This window comes from Achroia grisella, unplaced genomic scaffold (genome assembly GCF_030625045.1).
Source record: "Achroia grisella isolate CSIRO2021 unplaced genomic scaffold, CSIRO_AGI_Agris_v1 utg1062, whole genome shotgun sequence".
NCBI lineage: Eukaryota > Metazoa > Arthropoda > Insecta > Lepidoptera > Pyralidae > Achroia > Achroia grisella.
In genome coordinates this window covers 4,873,059-4,891,395 of record NW_026712566.1, presented here as the reverse complement: position 1 = coordinate 4,891,395, position 18,337 = coordinate 4,873,059, and the positions used below count along the sequence as shown (strand labels likewise).

The following is an 18,337-nucleotide window of genomic DNA, read 5'->3' as shown; positions in this document are numbered from 1 at the left end:
AAAAAAATTGTCTGTATGTCTGTTTTATATGCTAATCTCTGGACCATTTTGATGGGACTTTCACTCGCAATTAGTTAATGTAATAAGGAGTCATTTTGCTACCTTTATTTTAGAAATTTTATTTATATTTAAATAGAAAATTAAAAGTTAATTTTCACACAGACAACAAGTGAACAACTGCTACAAAATAATATTAATTGAATGGACAGAGGTGACTCAGTGTATCATTCATGGCAGTGATATAATTCACAAGTTATTTTACGTACTTGGTTGATTTTGCACTGCAGTAGGTACAATACAATAATATGTACAAAACTAGTTAATATTTATTATATATTTTCATACACTATTTATATGGTAAATCCGACTGAAATGCTGGTCAGTGGGTAATTGCACACCGTACTGGTTTAAGACGACATTCAAGCATAGCTACAAGAATGCACCCCGTACTATTTAGATCGCATTTATTTAGGAATGTTGAGTGAAACTTACTGCTGAAAGCTGCAAGCTTCCTAGTGGAGCCGAGCCGCTTCATGGGCGTGCGCGGCTCCATATCGCGCTCGTCGAGGGCGGGCAGCGCTGCCGGAGCCTCCGTCGCCGTTGGAGTCGTCGCTTCAGACATTTTCGTCAATTTCCAGTAATTTTTTAAATGAAGTTATGGAAATCCTTTGTCACATTATTTAATAAGATTTGTATCAATAATATTACATAGCCAATTCAAAAATTTTTGAATTAAATTTTAGCATTCTTTCATTTATAAGTAACTCCGATCGAAAATAACGACTGTCGTACGTCTTGGATTAAATTCAAGATCTCTTTTCACCAACAAACACTTATCAATAAATTTAGAACTCACAAGTGGTCCACGTTTTATTTAAAATTGAATAAAACTTATGGAATTGTATCCATTTATACATAAATTTATTTTCAAAAAGAACTAAAAAAACGACTAACAAGAAAGAAGTAGCGTCCACAAACTAAAACACAGAGCACTCACTACTCAGTTCTGTAAGTACCTGTGCAATTATAATTCGAAACGTCACTGTCATTGCGGTACGTCAGTAACTGTTGACGTTGAGAATTATAGTAGCACAGATAACATATGATAGTAGTAATTTGTCTTTTGGTCATAGATAAAATACGTATAGTTCAAGTATCTTTTCTTTAAATATTCTTCATTGCGAGCTGCGAAAATCAATCGGTTGAAGACGTGTTTGTAATTTATTCTTTGATAAAGGCTTTTTTTCTGTGCTTTAATTTTTGTTATCGTATGATATGGCGATTTACAAATGTGTGTAATAAATATCATTACAAGTATTTATTACACACATTTATAAATTGCATTAAAAAATGTAGAATGGTTTTTTAATACAATAAGATATATGGTATAGGAATAAAACAAGGTTCGACTGAATAGATGGTTTATTGTCTAGGTGTAGAGGCGCAGAGTGGAGTCTGCGCAGGCGGCCAACAGCCACGGCTGCGTGGGGTGGAAGCGCACCTGCAGCACGCACAGCCCCTCGCGCACCGCGCCGCCCGGCAGCTGCTTCAGAGGCACCAGCAGCGGGTTCTGCAGCAGGTCGCTGTACCGACACATGCACAGTTACGCGGACGTACGCCAATACTCATATATTCTCTTTATATTTCATTTGCATGCCAAAGTTAATGTTTCATCGTCTTCAATAGTTCGACGACGAAGTATAATTTGTATTTTTTTAAATTTATCATGATATTAATTATGAATCTTGTTGAACAGTGAGCAGAAGAGAAAATAGGGTATAAGATTTCACTTATAATTGTAATAGTATCCAAGCCGACGGCCTACCAGATGATAACTGGTGACCGGTATGCATACACAAAGACGTGAGGTGGATGTAGGGGCGCGACGTCCGTACCTGTAGACCATGCCGTGCGAGACGACGATGTGGGGGTCGTCCCCGGCGGAGGCGAACAGCGGGTACCGCGGGTGGAACGCCACCGACCGCACCGCGCCGCCGTGCAGCCGCAGCGTCTGGTACGGCCGCGCCGACAGCTGCAGGTCGAACCTGCGCACGCGCACTCTCTTACACCACGCACACACCGTCCTCGTCGCCTACGGGACGTGTGTACGCAGGCAACTCGTTACCGAATTACCAGTCGCTACACACTACTTGCGGTCACATTATACAGCATATATACGGAGCGCAAGAAACTGTATCTCAATATAAATCAATAGTATAAAAAAATCATTCATTCATAGTGTGCGTTGTGTTTGGATGTGTGTATGTGGGTTTTGTTCGCGCGTATTCGTGTGCGTGCATCAGTATATTGTATTGTGATATTTGTACTATGCATATAAGAATGCGGGTGCACTGACCACATGCATTTGCGGTCGTAGGAGGCGACCAGCAGGTTGTCTCCGGCGGGGTGCATGGCGATGGCGCTGATCCACTGCGCGCCGGGCTCCAGCTTGCGGACTAGCTCCTGCTTCACCAGGTCGTACACGCGCACCGCGCGCTGCGTCTGTAACACACATACTGTCGCTATAGATACTACATAGGTACACTCGATACATACGGGGGCGGTACTCACGGCCACCAGCAGCAGCGGCCGCGCGGGGTGGAAGGCGGCGCACTGCACGAGCCCCCGCGCGCGCCGCAGCGGGAGCTGGGAGCGGGGGCGGGGGGCGGCGGGGGGCGGGGGCGGTACTCACGGCCACCAGCAGCAGCGGCCGCGCGGGGTGGAAGGCGGCGCACTGCACGAGCCCCCGCGCGCGCCGCAGCGGGAGCTGGGAGCGGGGGGCGGGGGGCGGCGGGGGGCGGGGGCGGTACTCACGGCCACCAGCAGCAGCGGCCGCGCGGGGTGGAAGGCGGCGCACTGCACGAGCCCCCGCGCGCGCCGCAGCGGGAGCTGGGAGCGGGGGGCGGGGGGCGGCGCGGGGGGGCGGGGGCGGTACTCACGGCCACCACCAGCAGCGGCCGCGCGGCGTGGAAGGCGGCGCACTGCACGAGCCCCCGCGCGCGCCGCAGCGGGAGCTGGGAGCTGGGGGCGGGGGGCGGCGGGGGGCCGGGGGCGGTACTCACGGCCACCAGCAGCAGCGGCCGCGCGGGGTGGAAGGCGGCGCACTGCACGAGCCCCCGCGCGCGCCGCAGCGGGAGCTGGGAGCGGGGGGGGGGGGCGGCGGGGGGCGGGGGCGGTACTCACGGCCACCAGCAGCAGCGGCCGCGCGGGGTGGAAGGCGGCGCACTGCACGAGCCCCCGCGCGCGCCGCAGCGGGAGCTGGGAGCGGGGGGCGGGGGGGCGGCGGGGGCGGGGGCGGTACTCACGGCCACCAGCAGCAGCGGCCGCGCGGGGTGGAAGGCGGCGCACTGCACGAGCCCCCGCGCGCGCCGCAGCGGGAGCTGGGAGCGGGGGGCGGGGGGGGGCGGGGGGGGGGGGGGGGGGGGGGGGGCGGGGGGGGGGCGGTACTCACGGCCACCAGCAGCAGCGGCCGCGCGGGGTGGAAGGCGGCGCACTGCACGAGCCCCCGCGCGCGCCGCAGCGGGAGCTGGGAGCGGGGGGCGGGGGGGGGCGGGGGCGGGGGCGGTACTCACGGCCACCAGCAGCAGCGGCCGCGCGGGGTGGAAGGCGGCGCACTGCACGAGCCCCCGCGCGCGCCGCAGCGGGAGCTGGGAGCGGGGGGCGGGGGGCGGCGGGGGGCTGGGGCGGTACTCACGGCCACCAGCAGCAGCGGCCGCGCGGGGTGGAAGGCGGCGCACTGCACGAGCCCCCGCGCGCGCCGCAGCGGGAGCTGGGAGCGGGCGGCGGGGGGCGGCGGGGGGCGGGGGCGGTACTCACGGCCACCAGCAGCAGCGGCCGCGCGGGGTGGAAGGCGGCGCACTGCACGAGCCCCCGCGCGCGCCGCAGCGGGAGCTGGGAGCGGGGGGCGGGGGGCGGCGGGGGGCGGGGGCGGTACTCACGGCCACCAGCAGCAGCGGCCGCGCGGGGTGGAAGGCGGCGCACTGCACGAGCCCCCGCGCGCGCCGCAGCGGGAGCTGGGAGCGGCGCCGCGACACTTGGTGCACGAGCACGGCGCGCGCGCCCGCGTCCCGCAGCGTGGCCGCCAGGTAGTCGCCGCGCGCGTGCCAGCACACCTGCGCACGCGCACACGCACTTTCACTCCAATGTTTCATTTTTAACGTCTCGTGGAATAAAATTAGGAAGTCGGTAGCCGATCACTCACGTGCACGAGAGGCTTGAAGTGCGTGACGAGGATGCGCACGCCGCGCTCCCAGTCTTCGGTCGTCACGGTCTCCCAGCGCACGCACGCCGCCGTACGCTCGTCCACTGTAACCAGTCACTATCGTCACCGACAATGCAGGAAATATATATATAGTAAGTGGTATTGTAAATGATAAACATTGCGAGGATAGATAATTATTTTAGAGTTCAGATATACTTTACGATGATGAAGAAAGATGGCAGAACTTAGAACCAATGAATGACTAAGTATTAAAAGTATTTCCTTGTTATTACGACATACATGCATGATGGTACAACTTACCAAAGATTTCCAATGTCATAAGTAACTTCAGAAGTATGTCCATACAAATTGTCATAATTCGGTGGAGTTTGGGAGTCTGCAGTGCAATCTGTAAAAGTTGTACACGACTGTACACGAGCGCGGTACTCACTGAGCACGTCGTGCGCGGGCGGCGCGGCGGCCAGCAGGCGGTCGGTGGCGGCGGCGGCGCGGCCGGCCCCCACGCGGCGGCCCGGCGCCAGCAGCGGCAGCCTGGCGCCGGCCGCGGCCGCCACCAGCGCCAGCCCGCGCGCCGGGCTCCACGCCACGCTCACCACCGGCTCGCCCGCCGCGTGCGTGTGCAGGCAGCGCCCCGTGCTCGTCTCCCACACTGTACGTAGTATTTGTTCGCCGTCATGATATCGACTCGAGCGTGGCATTCGACAATAGAATTCTCAAAATCAAAGTTTAAATAATAAAGTTAGCATTATTGCCACGGTTAGCCGCTCCAGTCGATAGCCATCAGTGAGAAACTCGATTAGTACATTTATTTTAAATTTATGTCAATGCTATAGTAAATAGTGTAATGTGAAGTTCCAGATCACGCAGTGATCCACACACGCCTTTCACTACTGACGTATATATATTTATATTAAATTATTAGTCCGCGATGGACTCCCTAAACTATAGAACCGATTACAAATTTCATTTTGGTGCAATTTGATCCAACATCTTGATAGCTTACATCGGTTTATAGTCGTAATATTATTTTATTCAAAAACTTTAGGCACAGGTAGACGTGGCCGGGTCCGGTAGTGCGGGTGCATGGGGTATGCTGACCTCTGAGGGTGGCGTCGTCGCCGCCGGAGACGGCGTACTGTCCGCTGGGGTCGAGGTCCACACAGCGCACGAGGCCGGCGTGGCCGCGCATCACCAGCGCCTCCCCCGTCGGGAACGGACGCAGCTCGCGCGGGGACGGCAGCTTCGGGACCAGGTCCGCCGCGCTGATCGTCAGCTGCGGACAGTTTTAACACAAAAAACTAATAAAATCCACACTACGATAAAGTTTACTATTTAATCTCGCTAGAGGTCGTAATCGTAACATTATATGAAAATTTGACATTTACAACCTGTCAATATAGTAGCTCTGAGGTCAAAAATCAGACTACATCCCGCGTCCGGAAGACGCGTGGCGACTCACCTGCATCACTATCCCGCTAGAGGTCGTAATCGTAGCATCATATGAAAATTGGATATTTACACGTAACAATTGACACGTAAGAGTTTAGATGGTATGAGCGGCGAGTAGTGCTCACCCGCATCTTGAGGGCGCGCGGCGCGAGGTAGAGGTCGAGGCAGCGCAGGAACCGCTCCCGCAGGAACCGCTCGTATGCGGGCACGGCGCGCAGGCTGGCGTGCCGCGTGGGCAGGAACGTGTACTTGCGCTTCCACGGCGTCTCGCTCAGCGCACACCACTCCTTCATCTGCGACCGCACCCCATCACATTAACGACGCGGAATTCATTACTGAGCGACTCGTACCCGCGATTACTGTAACTCGTCCTTAATCAGGATATAATTAAAGGAATTGAATATTTATTACAATTAAATGTGTATAAGATTGTATTGTGCGCTTTTCCTTACACAAAAGGACATCTTCATAAAAAAATTAACAGTAAGGTACATTACCTGAACAACTTATTACATACATTGACATGTCGTCATAGTGACATTTTTACATTTTTTGATACTAATAGTTTTATTAGTGATTTTTATTGGACAAAAGATACAATGTATCTCTCTAAATTATCTAAAAATAAAATAGCCACTTTAGTGGCTTATAATATTGACTACATGAACAGTTTACATGGTAAACTTAAACATAAAAATACTGACATAACAAATAATTCTATTAATATTTGTGACATAAATACTATGACTGCAGATTTAAACTGCTCACAAAGACAAAGGGAAAGCAATCAGAATTAATAATTGTTCATCAGAACATACAAAGTTTTCCCGGCAGCGAGTTAATTATACAATTATTTTTAGAAAAGTATAATATTGATATTGTCTGTTTCACAGAACATTGGCTTAAAGAGAGCAATATGAGAGATAAATAATATTAAAGTAAAGGAACGTGCTGACATTGTTAGACTTTCTATTGAGTGTTGTATAGAATTATCTTGTATAGAACTAGAAAATTATATCCTTATATGTGTGTACAGGCCTCCTAATAGTGATTACAATGTATTTGAAGGGGTGATGGAGGATATATTAAAAAAAATATTTAATAGTATTAAAAAAATTATTGTATGTGGAGATTTTAACGTTGATATTCTTTGTAACACACCCACATGTACAAACATTATTAGTTTATTTCAATCATTTGATTTAAGTCATGTCTTTCATGAACCCACTCGTGTAACTGCCACGTCTGCTACTTGTTTTTTGTAACTGTGAGTATACAGAAAAATTCATAATAAATAAACTTCCTTCAGATCACTGTGGTCAAGTTGTTAAGTTTAACAGTCAGATCAATAAAGTCAACAATAATAAAAAATCAAAAAGACAAATAAATGTTTACAATATTAATAAATACAAAAGCGCGATTAAAAATATATTGGATTTGCTGTTACAATCTAGTAATAATCCTGATCTAGACACGCGGCAGCGTGTCAAGCCGAGTTTCAAGTAAACTGGCAAGCAGCACCGTGTGTATATTTACACGAACCATTTGGAGCCACTTTTGACCCCCTCATAACTCTAAAACTCTATCACACAAACCTGTTAAATTTGGTTCATATATTGAGACTTGCGAGATAAATATGTGTTCCAAATTTCATAAACATATCTCAAACGGTTATTTAGATATTAATGTCCAAAAATCGTCATTTTTATCACTGATCAACTATAGATCAAAATTATAACCCACTTCCAGATGACCTAGGAAGTTCAAATTTGGTATGCAGATAGGTAATTAGGTGAATATAAAGGAAAAAATCTGAAACTGGTAAATTGTTATCATTTTACTACAATTTTTCACTTTAATTGATTCTATTTCAACTTATACTGGACGAATACTAAAATTCTATGAAAACGTCGATAGCCACCAATTGACATTGATCCCTGGCGAAAAATCTCATCTTGTACTGGACCGAAAGTAATATTGTATGAAAACGTCGATCATTACCAATTTACATTGACCCCTTCACATCAGTGTCGATAACTAGCAAACTTCAAATATTGCATTGAGCGGTAAACACTAGTTGCTATAATTTAGATTCTGTCTAAAATATACTCGTACTTATAACTAGGAGTATAGTCGAATTTCGTATTTATTATGTTATTAACTGAGATTTGGTATTAATTATTGTTTCAATATTTAGCGCACATCGATAGTGTAAAATCATTATTTTTATAAATAATTATTAAATAATAGGCATTTCGGTATAGGGCGCCGCGGTGGCGCCGTGTGGGAGCGGTACGATAAAACTCAATGTTTTGTTTCTGGATATCTAACCTATTAGGTTGCGATTTATGCTACGAAATTTATAGCTTTCTTAAATTATACTTATATATTTGTGATTATATTATTATTACATTATTTTAGTAAATACGTATGGTATAGACAGTAGTTTAAACCAAAAATTAATAACAATTTTAGTATAGTTATAAGTAGGAATGTATAGTTAACTCGAGAATGAGAACTCATTGGTAACAAATTGTTTTCTTGAGAATTCAATAGATAACAGTCAATTTGTTACATAATCGTCTTTACGAACTATAACGTGTCAATACGAAGTTTCAGATATTAAATAATGTATATGTTGAAAGAGAACAATTCCGTATTTGCTTAACATATGCTATTACTATCCACAAATCACAAGGCCTTAGTTTTGGCAGTCCTCTTCTCAACATAGGCTCCTCCATATTTAATAAAGGGCAGGTTTACGTTGGACTCTCCAGAGTTAAAACCTTAGATAGGGTACGTCTTAACAATTTAGATCCAAGTCACGAGAGCTCTATTGTAGAGAGAGTACAACCATCTGTGGACGTTATACCGCCCCGATTTGCCCAAAAATTCCTGATACTGAATTGGCTTTGGACTTCAACATTTAAAAGTTACAAGAAAATATAGAAAATAACACAAAAAAAAGAGAATTATACCCCGTAAATATACGAAAATACAGTAATTTATCAAAAATAATTTGGTATTAATTTAGTTATAAATATGTACCTAGTATAATTTATGTACAAAAAGTAATGATATCCCATCAAAAACATAAATGTGAAATGATAGCCGAGTTTAATATTATGATATATGCCTTGATTGTTGACTTCTACGACAAAAGAGATGAGATCTAAATGGGTGCCAAGTTCAATGGTCTGTCCTGAAATGTATTTATAACAATATAAAATATCATTTCTTCTTATAACTTAGGATAATATACTGTAGCCTAAGGTCTAACTTGGCTAGTTTTCATATACGAAATATACTGTAGCCTTCGCAAGTTCTAAACATGTTACTTGTCGGTTCCTATTTTAATATTAATAGTAACTAGCAATCGAAAGTAATAATTGGTATATGAGAACTGGCCAAGTTAGACCTTAGGCTACAGTATATTATCCTAAGTTATAAGAAGAAATGATATTTTATATTGTTATAAATACATTTCAGGACAGACCATTGAACTTGGCACCCATTTAGATCTCATCTCTTTTGTCGTAGAAGTCAACAATCAAGGCATATATCATAATATTAAACTCGGCTATCATTTCACATTTATGTTTTTGATGGGATTATCTTTACACCAAGCTAATTACTATTCTATCAGGAGAATATGAACAATTTTTCAAGAAAAAAGAAGTTTATGTTAAATCTAAATTCACGGAATGGGCAACAGTAGGTATACTTAAAAGTAGAAATACTTTGTTTGATTTATACGATCAAAAAAAATATCGATTTGATGACAAATTCACCACTTATGTGAAAAATTATTCAAAAATTTTTAAAAAAGTTTGTATTACGGCTAAATCTAATTATATTAATAAACAAATTAACCAGTCTTCTGACAAAATTAAAACCATCTGGGGCATTATAAATAAAGAAACCGGAAGATCTAAATTAACCTATAATCAATTTGCATTAAATTATGATAATAAATTAATAACAGCAACAAAAGATGTAGTTAATGTTTTTGAAGATTTTTTTGCTAACATTCCGATTAACATTACATCTTCTCTGGACTCATCTCCATCTCGAGCAAAAATATTACTAGAGTCTAATATCGGTTGTTGTGCTTTAAGATTTAAATTTTCACATGTTAGCCCCGTTCATATCATAAAAATATTCAAACATCTAAATCTAAAAAATACAGAAGACCTTTGGGGCATGTCTGTAAAAGTAGTTAGTTCTTTCATAGATATTGTTGCTCCATATCTAGCTACTATTTTTAATAAATGTATTGATAATGGCACTTTTCCACAATTAATGAAATTTAGCAAATTAATCCCACTATTTAAATCAGGTGATAAATTTGAGCCAGGGAACTATAGACCTATATCTATTTTGCCAGTTCTAAGTAAGGTGTTTGAAAAGATAATGTTAAATCAAATGTTACAACACTTCAGGGATAACCGACTGCTTCACAGTCAACAATATGGTTTCACCGCCGGCAAGTCTACCACTGACGCAGGTGTAGCGCTGATAACACATATTTTCCAATCATGGGAGAAGTCACAGGATGCACTCGGAGTTTTTTGTGACCTATCAAAGGCATTTGATTGCGTGGATCATAAAATACTTTTGTACAAGCTCGAACATTATGGTATAAAAGATAATGATCTAAAATTAATGAGAACTTATTTAGAGGATAGGGTCCAAACTGTAGATATTGACGGTATAAAATCTAAGGGAGCTAATATTGGGATGGGCGTTCCACAAGGGTCAATCTTAGGCCCCTTTCTCTTTTTAATTTACTTAAATGACCTTCCCTTTATGGTAGAGAAAATTGCAGATATAGTGCTGTTTGCGGATGATACTTCGTTAGTGTTTAAAATTGGACGTCAAACTAATCAATTAGACGATGTAAATTGTGCTATGTCTGCTATATTAAATTGGTTTACATGTAATAACCTATTATTAAATTCCAGCAAAACAAAGTGTATAAAATTTACACTTCCTAATGTAAGACCAATAAATACACAGTTATTGCTTAATGATGAAATAGTAAATTTTGTTAATGATACAGTTTTTTTAGGTATAACAGTGGACTCGAAATTACAATGGGGGCCCCATATTTCAAAATTGGCCAATAGACTCAGTTCAGCTGCATATGCAATTAGAAGAATTAAGCAAGTAACAGACGTGGCGACGGCTAAACTTGTATACTTTAGTTATTTCCATAGCATTATGTCATATGGTATACTACTGTGGGGTAAAGCAGCCGATATAAATACTATATTTATTTTACAAAAGAGAGCCATACGTTCTATTTATGGTATGGGTTCAAGAGAGTCATTACGTCAGTGTTTTAAAGATTCAAATATCCTCACCGTTACTTCACAATACATTTATGAGAATATCATGTATACACGGAAGAATTTAGAGAGTTTTAGAAAACTTAAAGACTACAAATAGAAACTTACGCAATAAAAATAATTTTACCTAAATGCCGCCTGCACAAAGTCAGTAATTCATTCTATGGTAATTGCGTAAGATTTTATAATAAACTGCCAGAATCTGCACTAAATCTGACAGAGAGGCAATTCAAATCTTATATTAAACAATTTTTGTGTAAGAAAGCCTATTACAGGATAGACGAATTCATATACGACAACATATCAAGTAAATAATTACATAGTTTATTAGCCTACAACATTATAATTTATTTTTCTCATTGCTTTCTTGATTTAATTATTTTAAAAATATGAAAGCGTAGCGGTTTTTGTATTGATTACCGCATGCATTCTTATGTAAAATGTGTATACTATAACCAGTGGCAATCCGTGAGGAAGTAGCCATTATTATTGCTAAAAGTTGCATATAGATGGCGTGATTGGTATCGATGGAATTCTTCATAGTTTTGCAAACGTTTTAAAAAACAAAACTGTGTTTACAAAAATGTTTAATCAATTTTTAAAAAGTTATATATACATGTTAAAATGAAATAATGCGTTTAGAAAAGTAATTTTCATATATTTACTCATTTTGTTATTTTCCAGTACTTAATTAATTTAATCAGTGCTAATATGGGGCTCAATGTTTTCAAAATGCTTTCATAGATGGCATTGTTGTCATTTGTATCGGCCTAATTAAATGTCTTTTTTATATTTTCCAATAATAAGCACTTAATATATCATTATTGTAAATTAAACATATAAAAAAAATTTAAGTAAATTAAAAATAGCCGAACAAGCAAGTAATACTATTTCCAATAATACTTATGTATGAAGTGTTGTCATATTAAAAATAAATACATGTATTATCGATTTTTTTGAATAATCGATAACAGGATTTTATTACAGCGCATTATTCGATGATGCTTTTAATGAGTCGTTGTGAACAGTAAATTTTCATTATTTTGTATTATAGCAGTGTTCCGTTTCAAAGAACGGAATATAGTAGTACATTATTAGTGTCGTTGGTTATTTACATTTGTACTAAAAATCGATTACATAATAATTTAAAATATCGAGTACGAATCGTAGTTGTCTTTGAATACTGGCAAGATTAAAATAGTATTTAAAAAAAGAGAAATCGACCCTAACTCGAATACCATAAAGTTGATTTTCCTTTCTCATTAATATCATAGCAGTTTGTTTTTAACTTGCGTATGACTCTGTGGTATGATGTTTAACGTGTATTGTTATTGTACGGTGCATACATTTCAAAAATTATATTTTAATGTAGGTACATACATTTCATACATGTCAAAAATTATCTTTTAATGTAGGTACATACATTTCTTTCATACATCAAAGATATTATTATTGTAGATATCGAAAGTTATGTATACAAGTAATTCTGAATATTATCAAGTTCAAAATAAGCACACATTACTGGCTTAGATAATAGAGTAATATTACTTGTAATAAAAACATTTGTGACACCCATATGTATACATATTACATAGTAAGTACTTACGCCCGTGCCGTGAGACTCATCTAAGCGTACAGCGCATGCGCGTCGTGCGGTAACCGCACTGACGGACCAATAGGAGCGCGCCTCTCGCGCATCCAGAAAGTTCGCGACTAATGGACGGTATAGTAGTAAAGCAATGAGTGTTCCAGTGACATCATTATAATATTTTCTCGTTAAGTTTTATTGTAATATACATAATTTCGTACTAAGTAACGTGTTCCCCCGTTACACATTTCTAACGTGTAACGGGCGTGAAAGCAAGACAAACAGACAGAGTTACTTTAGCATTTATAATATTTGTAAGAACATCGCTATTAAAAATAGGGGTTGGTGAAAGACGGGCCAAAATTTAGGCGGTATGTAACATTATAAATAAATAAAAAATTGTCCATAATACAAAAAAAAAAATCAGGGTAGACCACCCCTATGAGTCAGGGGTATAAAAAATAGATAACAACCCTACCTCAGACCTAGCAAGTATACATATCAAATTTCATCAAAATGTGGGAGAAATATGGCAACTAACACTGTGATACGAAGTTTATATATAAGATATAGCGGAATTCTCATTAGGGAAAAGAGGGGTACATCGTAGAATACATGAGGTATATACCAGTAAATTCATTGTAGCTAAAACCAGTCTCTTACACATAACGATTGAAATAAAAAATCATATAGCCCGATGTTGATACGTACGAGTATAAACGTATCAAAATCGGGCTATACGTATAGCGCAGACGCGTTACAACATATCTTCGTCGAGAGAAAAAAATAGGCATGGAATGTAGAATAAACTATAACATAATATATACATTGGCACATAAGCCATATCTGCAGGGTATCGGCTAACGATATTATACCTACACATTTACATTGAATCTTGAATCGTCCCTAATGAGGTACACGATACAGTTACCTACATATCTTGTATATACCTATCTTTGCAAAACAGATGTCATGTAGACTGAATTGACCGCCATCTATTTTCGTGCTTTGTTACTAAGCACCCACTAGTAATCCGAACTGCTTCAGATCTAGAGACGTCTAGCAGCTACGGCGGCGAAATAAAATAGCCCGAAGAATAGCCCGAGTTAGGAAGGAACCATTTTATTGTATGGGATGGGGTATCTGTATGTAATATTATGTTATCTGTGCTATAACTATCAGACAGCAATTGTAAGTAGCTTTGACGTAGTCTAGTGTTTTGAGTAGTCATGCTCACTAAAATGTTCAGACTTGTGGCGGCGTGGTGGGCCGGGTCATTGGGCTCCCTAAAATATGGTCGAGCGCAGTGATGGCTGGCTCATCCGTCATACTCGTGAACGGGTGCTGCTTGTAGGGACTGGTCTGCTCTAATCACTATGACTGATTTCCTCTTATTAATTGTTTAACCAGTAGGTTATATATTCAATATTTTTTCTATTTGAGTATTTAATAGAATTAGTGCTAATTGGTGGTTTGTATTCACACACTTAAACTTAAAAATGTAAAGTAATAATAAAATTATTTAAAAGAGTAACACGCAAGTTTCTTGCTCGTTCTTCTTGTGATGAGACAGCTTTCCGAAATATTAAAAAATGTAATGACTATTCAAAAGTGCTTCAATGTAAGTTTATTTGAATAAATGATTTTCTATTCTATTCTATTCTATTCTAATCAAATATATAATGCTGGCTGCTCGCCCCGGCTCCGTCCCGATGTGCGTCCGTCCCGGACGGACGACGACGGCGACTTTATTTTATACTATGTAATGATGGTGTCTTTTATTGCTCTAAATATATATAATTAGTATAAGTAGAATTTGTATATAAGTTTATATAAGATCAATTTTGACACGATACCCCCGGTGTTTCAGGCGTCCATAGGCTACGGTGACCGTTTACCATCAAATGGGCCGTATGCTTGATTGCCACCATAGTATAAAAAGATACCTCTGCGTCGTCGAGCAGGTACTCGGGCGGCGGGTTGTAGCTCTCTGCGTGCGTGGGCAGCGGTCTCTTGGGCGCCGGGATGTGCTTGTGTATGCCGCGCAGCTTCTCCTCCTCCTCGTTCGTCGTCGATCCCCATAGATTATAGAATTTCTTTTCCTATACATAAATGTATTGAAAGGATGATCAGTAAAATAATTTAATTATGAAAGATTTCATTAAAATTTTAATTGTTACCCGATCGAAATATGGTGTCGAAAATCGAAATGATATGTAAAAAATTTACAATAATCAAAGAACATATTGAAATTACCCTTAAATAAATTCAAAACATCTGTTAAATCATATTTACTGAGCAAATCCTATTACTCACTAATGACTACTTGGTAGACGGTAGAAAAAAATTAAAATTGTAATGTAAAAATTTGATCTTCATAAGCGCCTAAAATGTCCTACATCAGTAAATGATTTTGAATTTGAATTTGAATTTGATCATTAAAAAAGCTTGCCTTAAATTAACTTATATAGAAAACCCGCCCACATAAGTTCCATTGTAAGCCACTCACTTTCCTCTTTCTCCTCTCCTTGGCGAGTTCTCTTCTGGTCTTGGTCCAGCCCATCTTGAGCGCGTGCACGATCTTGGAGATCTGCAGCTGCTCGCTGCGGGACGGCAGGAAGGAGCTCTTGGGCTCCGGGAAGGCGCGCACGGGCGCGGCCAGCACCTCGCGACTGAACCACTCGACCCAGGGCTGGTAGTCGTCGCGGCCGGGGTCGGGCAGCATGGAGTCCTTCAGTCGCTGCAGCAGGCGGAGGTCGTCGGGCGCCAGCCGCACGTCCTGTCCGGTGCGAGGGTCCCGCACCGTGCGCCAGAACTCGGGGTCCGAGCACCGCCTGCATCCACACACATACCAACTCTCCACTCTATACATGTCGTAGGCTCTCGCTCCCGTAGACTCGGGATCATTATTATTATTATGTATAAAATAAAGTCGCGGAAGCTGTCTGTCCGTCCCTAGTATGCTTAAATCTTTAAACTATGCAACGAATTTAGAAGCCGTGGCTAGTAGCTAGTATACAATATTCTATTTTGTTACACACTTATTTACATTCCAATCACATTTGGAATCTTTCTTTCCAATGGATTCACTGTAGGCACTGCTTAGAAATCTTGCAGTGCATATGTTTTAAATCCATTTATGTTACTAAACATTTAAATACATGTAAATTAAAGTAAGTAGTAAGATAAAGTATAAAAGATAGTAGAATGGTGTGGTACTGACTGCAGGAACTGGTCGATGTGGTCCCGCTGGGGCGGCTTGATGATGCGGCGGCCGTCGAGGTCGTACCCGAGGTGCGGGTACTCCCGGTACCACCAGGCCGGCACCGCGCCCGTCGTCACCACGCCGCCCTCCTCGTCGGACGAGTCGCCCTCCTCGTACTCATCTGCCAAATTGCACCGCCACACTTATCGCTTTCTCCAGTTCTTAAAAACTATATTAACTATTAATAATTTAAGTAAGATTATAATATGAAAATAATATAGAACACTAATCCAAAACGTCAATCATTTGAACGAGTTTAAATTAAAAATATTCTTGTAAAGAAAGACAATAATCATAATACTAGTATCTCATAAAAAATGGATAAACCTGTTGGTTTCTGTGCCTAACTTATTGATGCCAACAGAACACAAAACATTCATATTACTACTAGCTGTCTCGTGCAACTTTGTCTACGTATTTCATTACCGTTTTGCTCTTATTGGTTGTAGCGTAATATTATATAGCTTTTTCAGCAAATGGACTATCCAACACAAAAATATTTTTTATATCAAACCAGTACTTAGCACATTCAAACAAACTTTTCAGCTTTATAGTATTAGTATACGTATGTCATGTAAATGTGTATGTGTGTGTGACACTATAATTATTAATAAATGCTACAAAATGGTTTTCACTCATAACTATAATGGAACGTTCAAACATACCTTTCTGTTCGACAGGTTTAATAGTAACAGATGTCTCCTTAATCTTGTCAGCTAATACATCTATGCTGCTTTTAGTAGTGTGTTTGTTTGCTTGCTTCACTTTTTGTTTCTGTTTGTGTTTTGTTTTTGTAACTTCTGTAGTTTTTTCAGGCTCATTGGTAGATTGCACAATGCCACTGGCTCCCGACTCTGCTCCACTGTCAACACTTTCTGTTTCAGTTTTATCACTATCTCCTTCCTCATCATCATCATCGTCATCTTGTTCACTTTCACTGGTCCCATCATCTTCCGAATCTGTCAGTTCCTAGAGAATCAGTAACGATATATGTATATACTGTAACATTGTTAGTGATATTCATAAAATTGCGAATAGCACCGACCCAGGCACCGACATTTCTAACCTCGCCACCAAGAACAACTAGTACACTCACTCTGAACATGATTTCACAGTCACCTTTCATTTAGTGTAGTGATAAAGATGTAGCAGAAATTGCTCTTACCGAGGATTCACCTGAGACACTGTCTGCGGACACATCTTCACCTAGAGTGGAGTCAGCACTATCGTTAAACAAAACTTCCTGAAAACATATAGATTCCAATTAAACTTACAACTATATTTATTACAGACAACTTATATTGTAATCTACCTTTGTATATAAAAATTACATGTTACATTGTTTATCTGTGATGGACTCCTAAACTATTGAACCGATTGCAAATTTGATTTGCACATTGTGTGCAATTTGTTTCAACTTGAAAGATATGATAGCTTACATCTCAATTTATAGTCGCAATATTATTGCCTTAGCCACAGCAATGTGTGGGGAGGTCTGCTAGTTTTTATATGAATAAATACAAAACAAGTACAATTTATAACATGCTTTACAATTTATAAATAACAGAATGGTACATTGACTTTTATATTATTAGAGTATTTTAAACAAGTTTAATAATGTGTACAGATTACATTATAATAAACCAAGTAAAAAATATGAATTTATAAACAATAAAATATATCTCATCAGTTCCATTAGTACTTGTGCCATTTAGCTTTGTAGTAGTTTAGTAGCCAATATATTTTTTCAGTGGTCAACAGTAAGCCCAAATTAAGCATTTTTTACTATAGATAATTATGGTCTAAAGCATAAATATTATGACAATTATCTGAGCTCATATTAAGTTTATTGAATAAAGATTATTTCTATTTCTTTTTCTATATTCACAGGATCAGCGACAGTGACTTCAACCAAAACTCACAAACTCAACATAAAGACTTTTATAAATAGATTCAAAAGTAAAGTGATTTGATAAAAACACCCTTACATCTTGTTCATTGTCGGAGGCGGTTCCCTGTTGCTCCTCGTGTTCAGAGTCCGTCGAGTCGCCGTCGTCGTCGTCGCCGTCTAACACGCCTCGGATTAGGTCCTCGTCGTTTTCAGACCCTCCATCCTAATTACACATGATTTCATAAACTTTAAACCATCACATCTGAATCGTTTGATAATACATATAATATTCATCAGAAAATAAGATGTTTACCTCATCTTTATCTTCAATTTTCGACGCAGACGATTTTGGTTTTTCAGACTCAATTTTTCTTTTAAGTCCTTCTTTATAAGGTGGCATTTTTAATAAAAGAACGTAATTACACTTAACAAGTAACCATTTGCCACTATTTTTTTTACGTAGGTTAGGAACAATATATTAAATTGTTTTAAGTTTCAAATTCAAATCAAAAACACACGTGGGACACTGTGGTACAAAATAAAGTTTTGACTGACACACCATCATGACATT

The 18,337-nt window shown here is 40.8% G+C and overlaps 1 protein-coding gene across 1 annotated transcript; it reads right to left on the bottom strand.

The window, feature by feature from the left end:
* Nucleotides 1-1,413: 1,413 nt before the first annotated feature.
* Nucleotides 1,414-18,293, bottom strand: LOC131855159 (ribosome biogenesis protein BOP1 homolog). Its single transcript, XM_059206407.1, has 15 exons — nucleotides 18,080-18,293; nucleotides 17,864-17,989; nucleotides 17,041-17,118; nucleotides 16,541-16,844; nucleotides 15,834-15,996; nucleotides 15,120-15,444; nucleotides 14,557-14,712; nucleotides 5,797-5,964; nucleotides 5,321-5,495; nucleotides 4,653-4,871; nucleotides 4,202-4,305; nucleotides 3,939-4,112; nucleotides 2,357-2,502; nucleotides 1,896-2,045; nucleotides 1,414-1,583 (listed from the first exon to the last, which is right to left on the bottom strand). The coding sequence occupies exons 1-15, from the start codon at nucleotides 18,164-18,166 to the stop codon at nucleotides 1,430-1,432; spliced, it is 2,529 nt and encodes an 842-aa protein (XP_059062390.1). The 5' UTR covers nucleotides 18,167-18,293; the 3' UTR covers nucleotides 1,414-1,429.
* Nucleotides 18,294-18,337: the final 44 nt, after the last annotated feature.

What these genes read in the sequence shown, in the direction of transcription:
- LOC131855159 (XM_059206407.1), bottom strand. Translation starts at nt 18,166, where the DNA reads ATGCCACCTTATAAAGAAGGACTTAAAAGAAAAATTGAGTCTGAAAAA. An exon ending in GTGTCTCAGGTGAATCCTCG is followed by an intron (nt 16,845 to 17,040) that starts GTAAGAGCAATT and finishes CTGATTCTCTAG; the next exon opens with GAACTGACAGATTCGGAAGA. An exon ending in TACGACCGCAAATGCATGTG is followed by an intron (nt 2,046 to 2,356) that starts GTCAGTGCACCC and finishes GCGCGTGCGCAG; the next exon opens with GTTCGACCTGCAGCTGTCGG.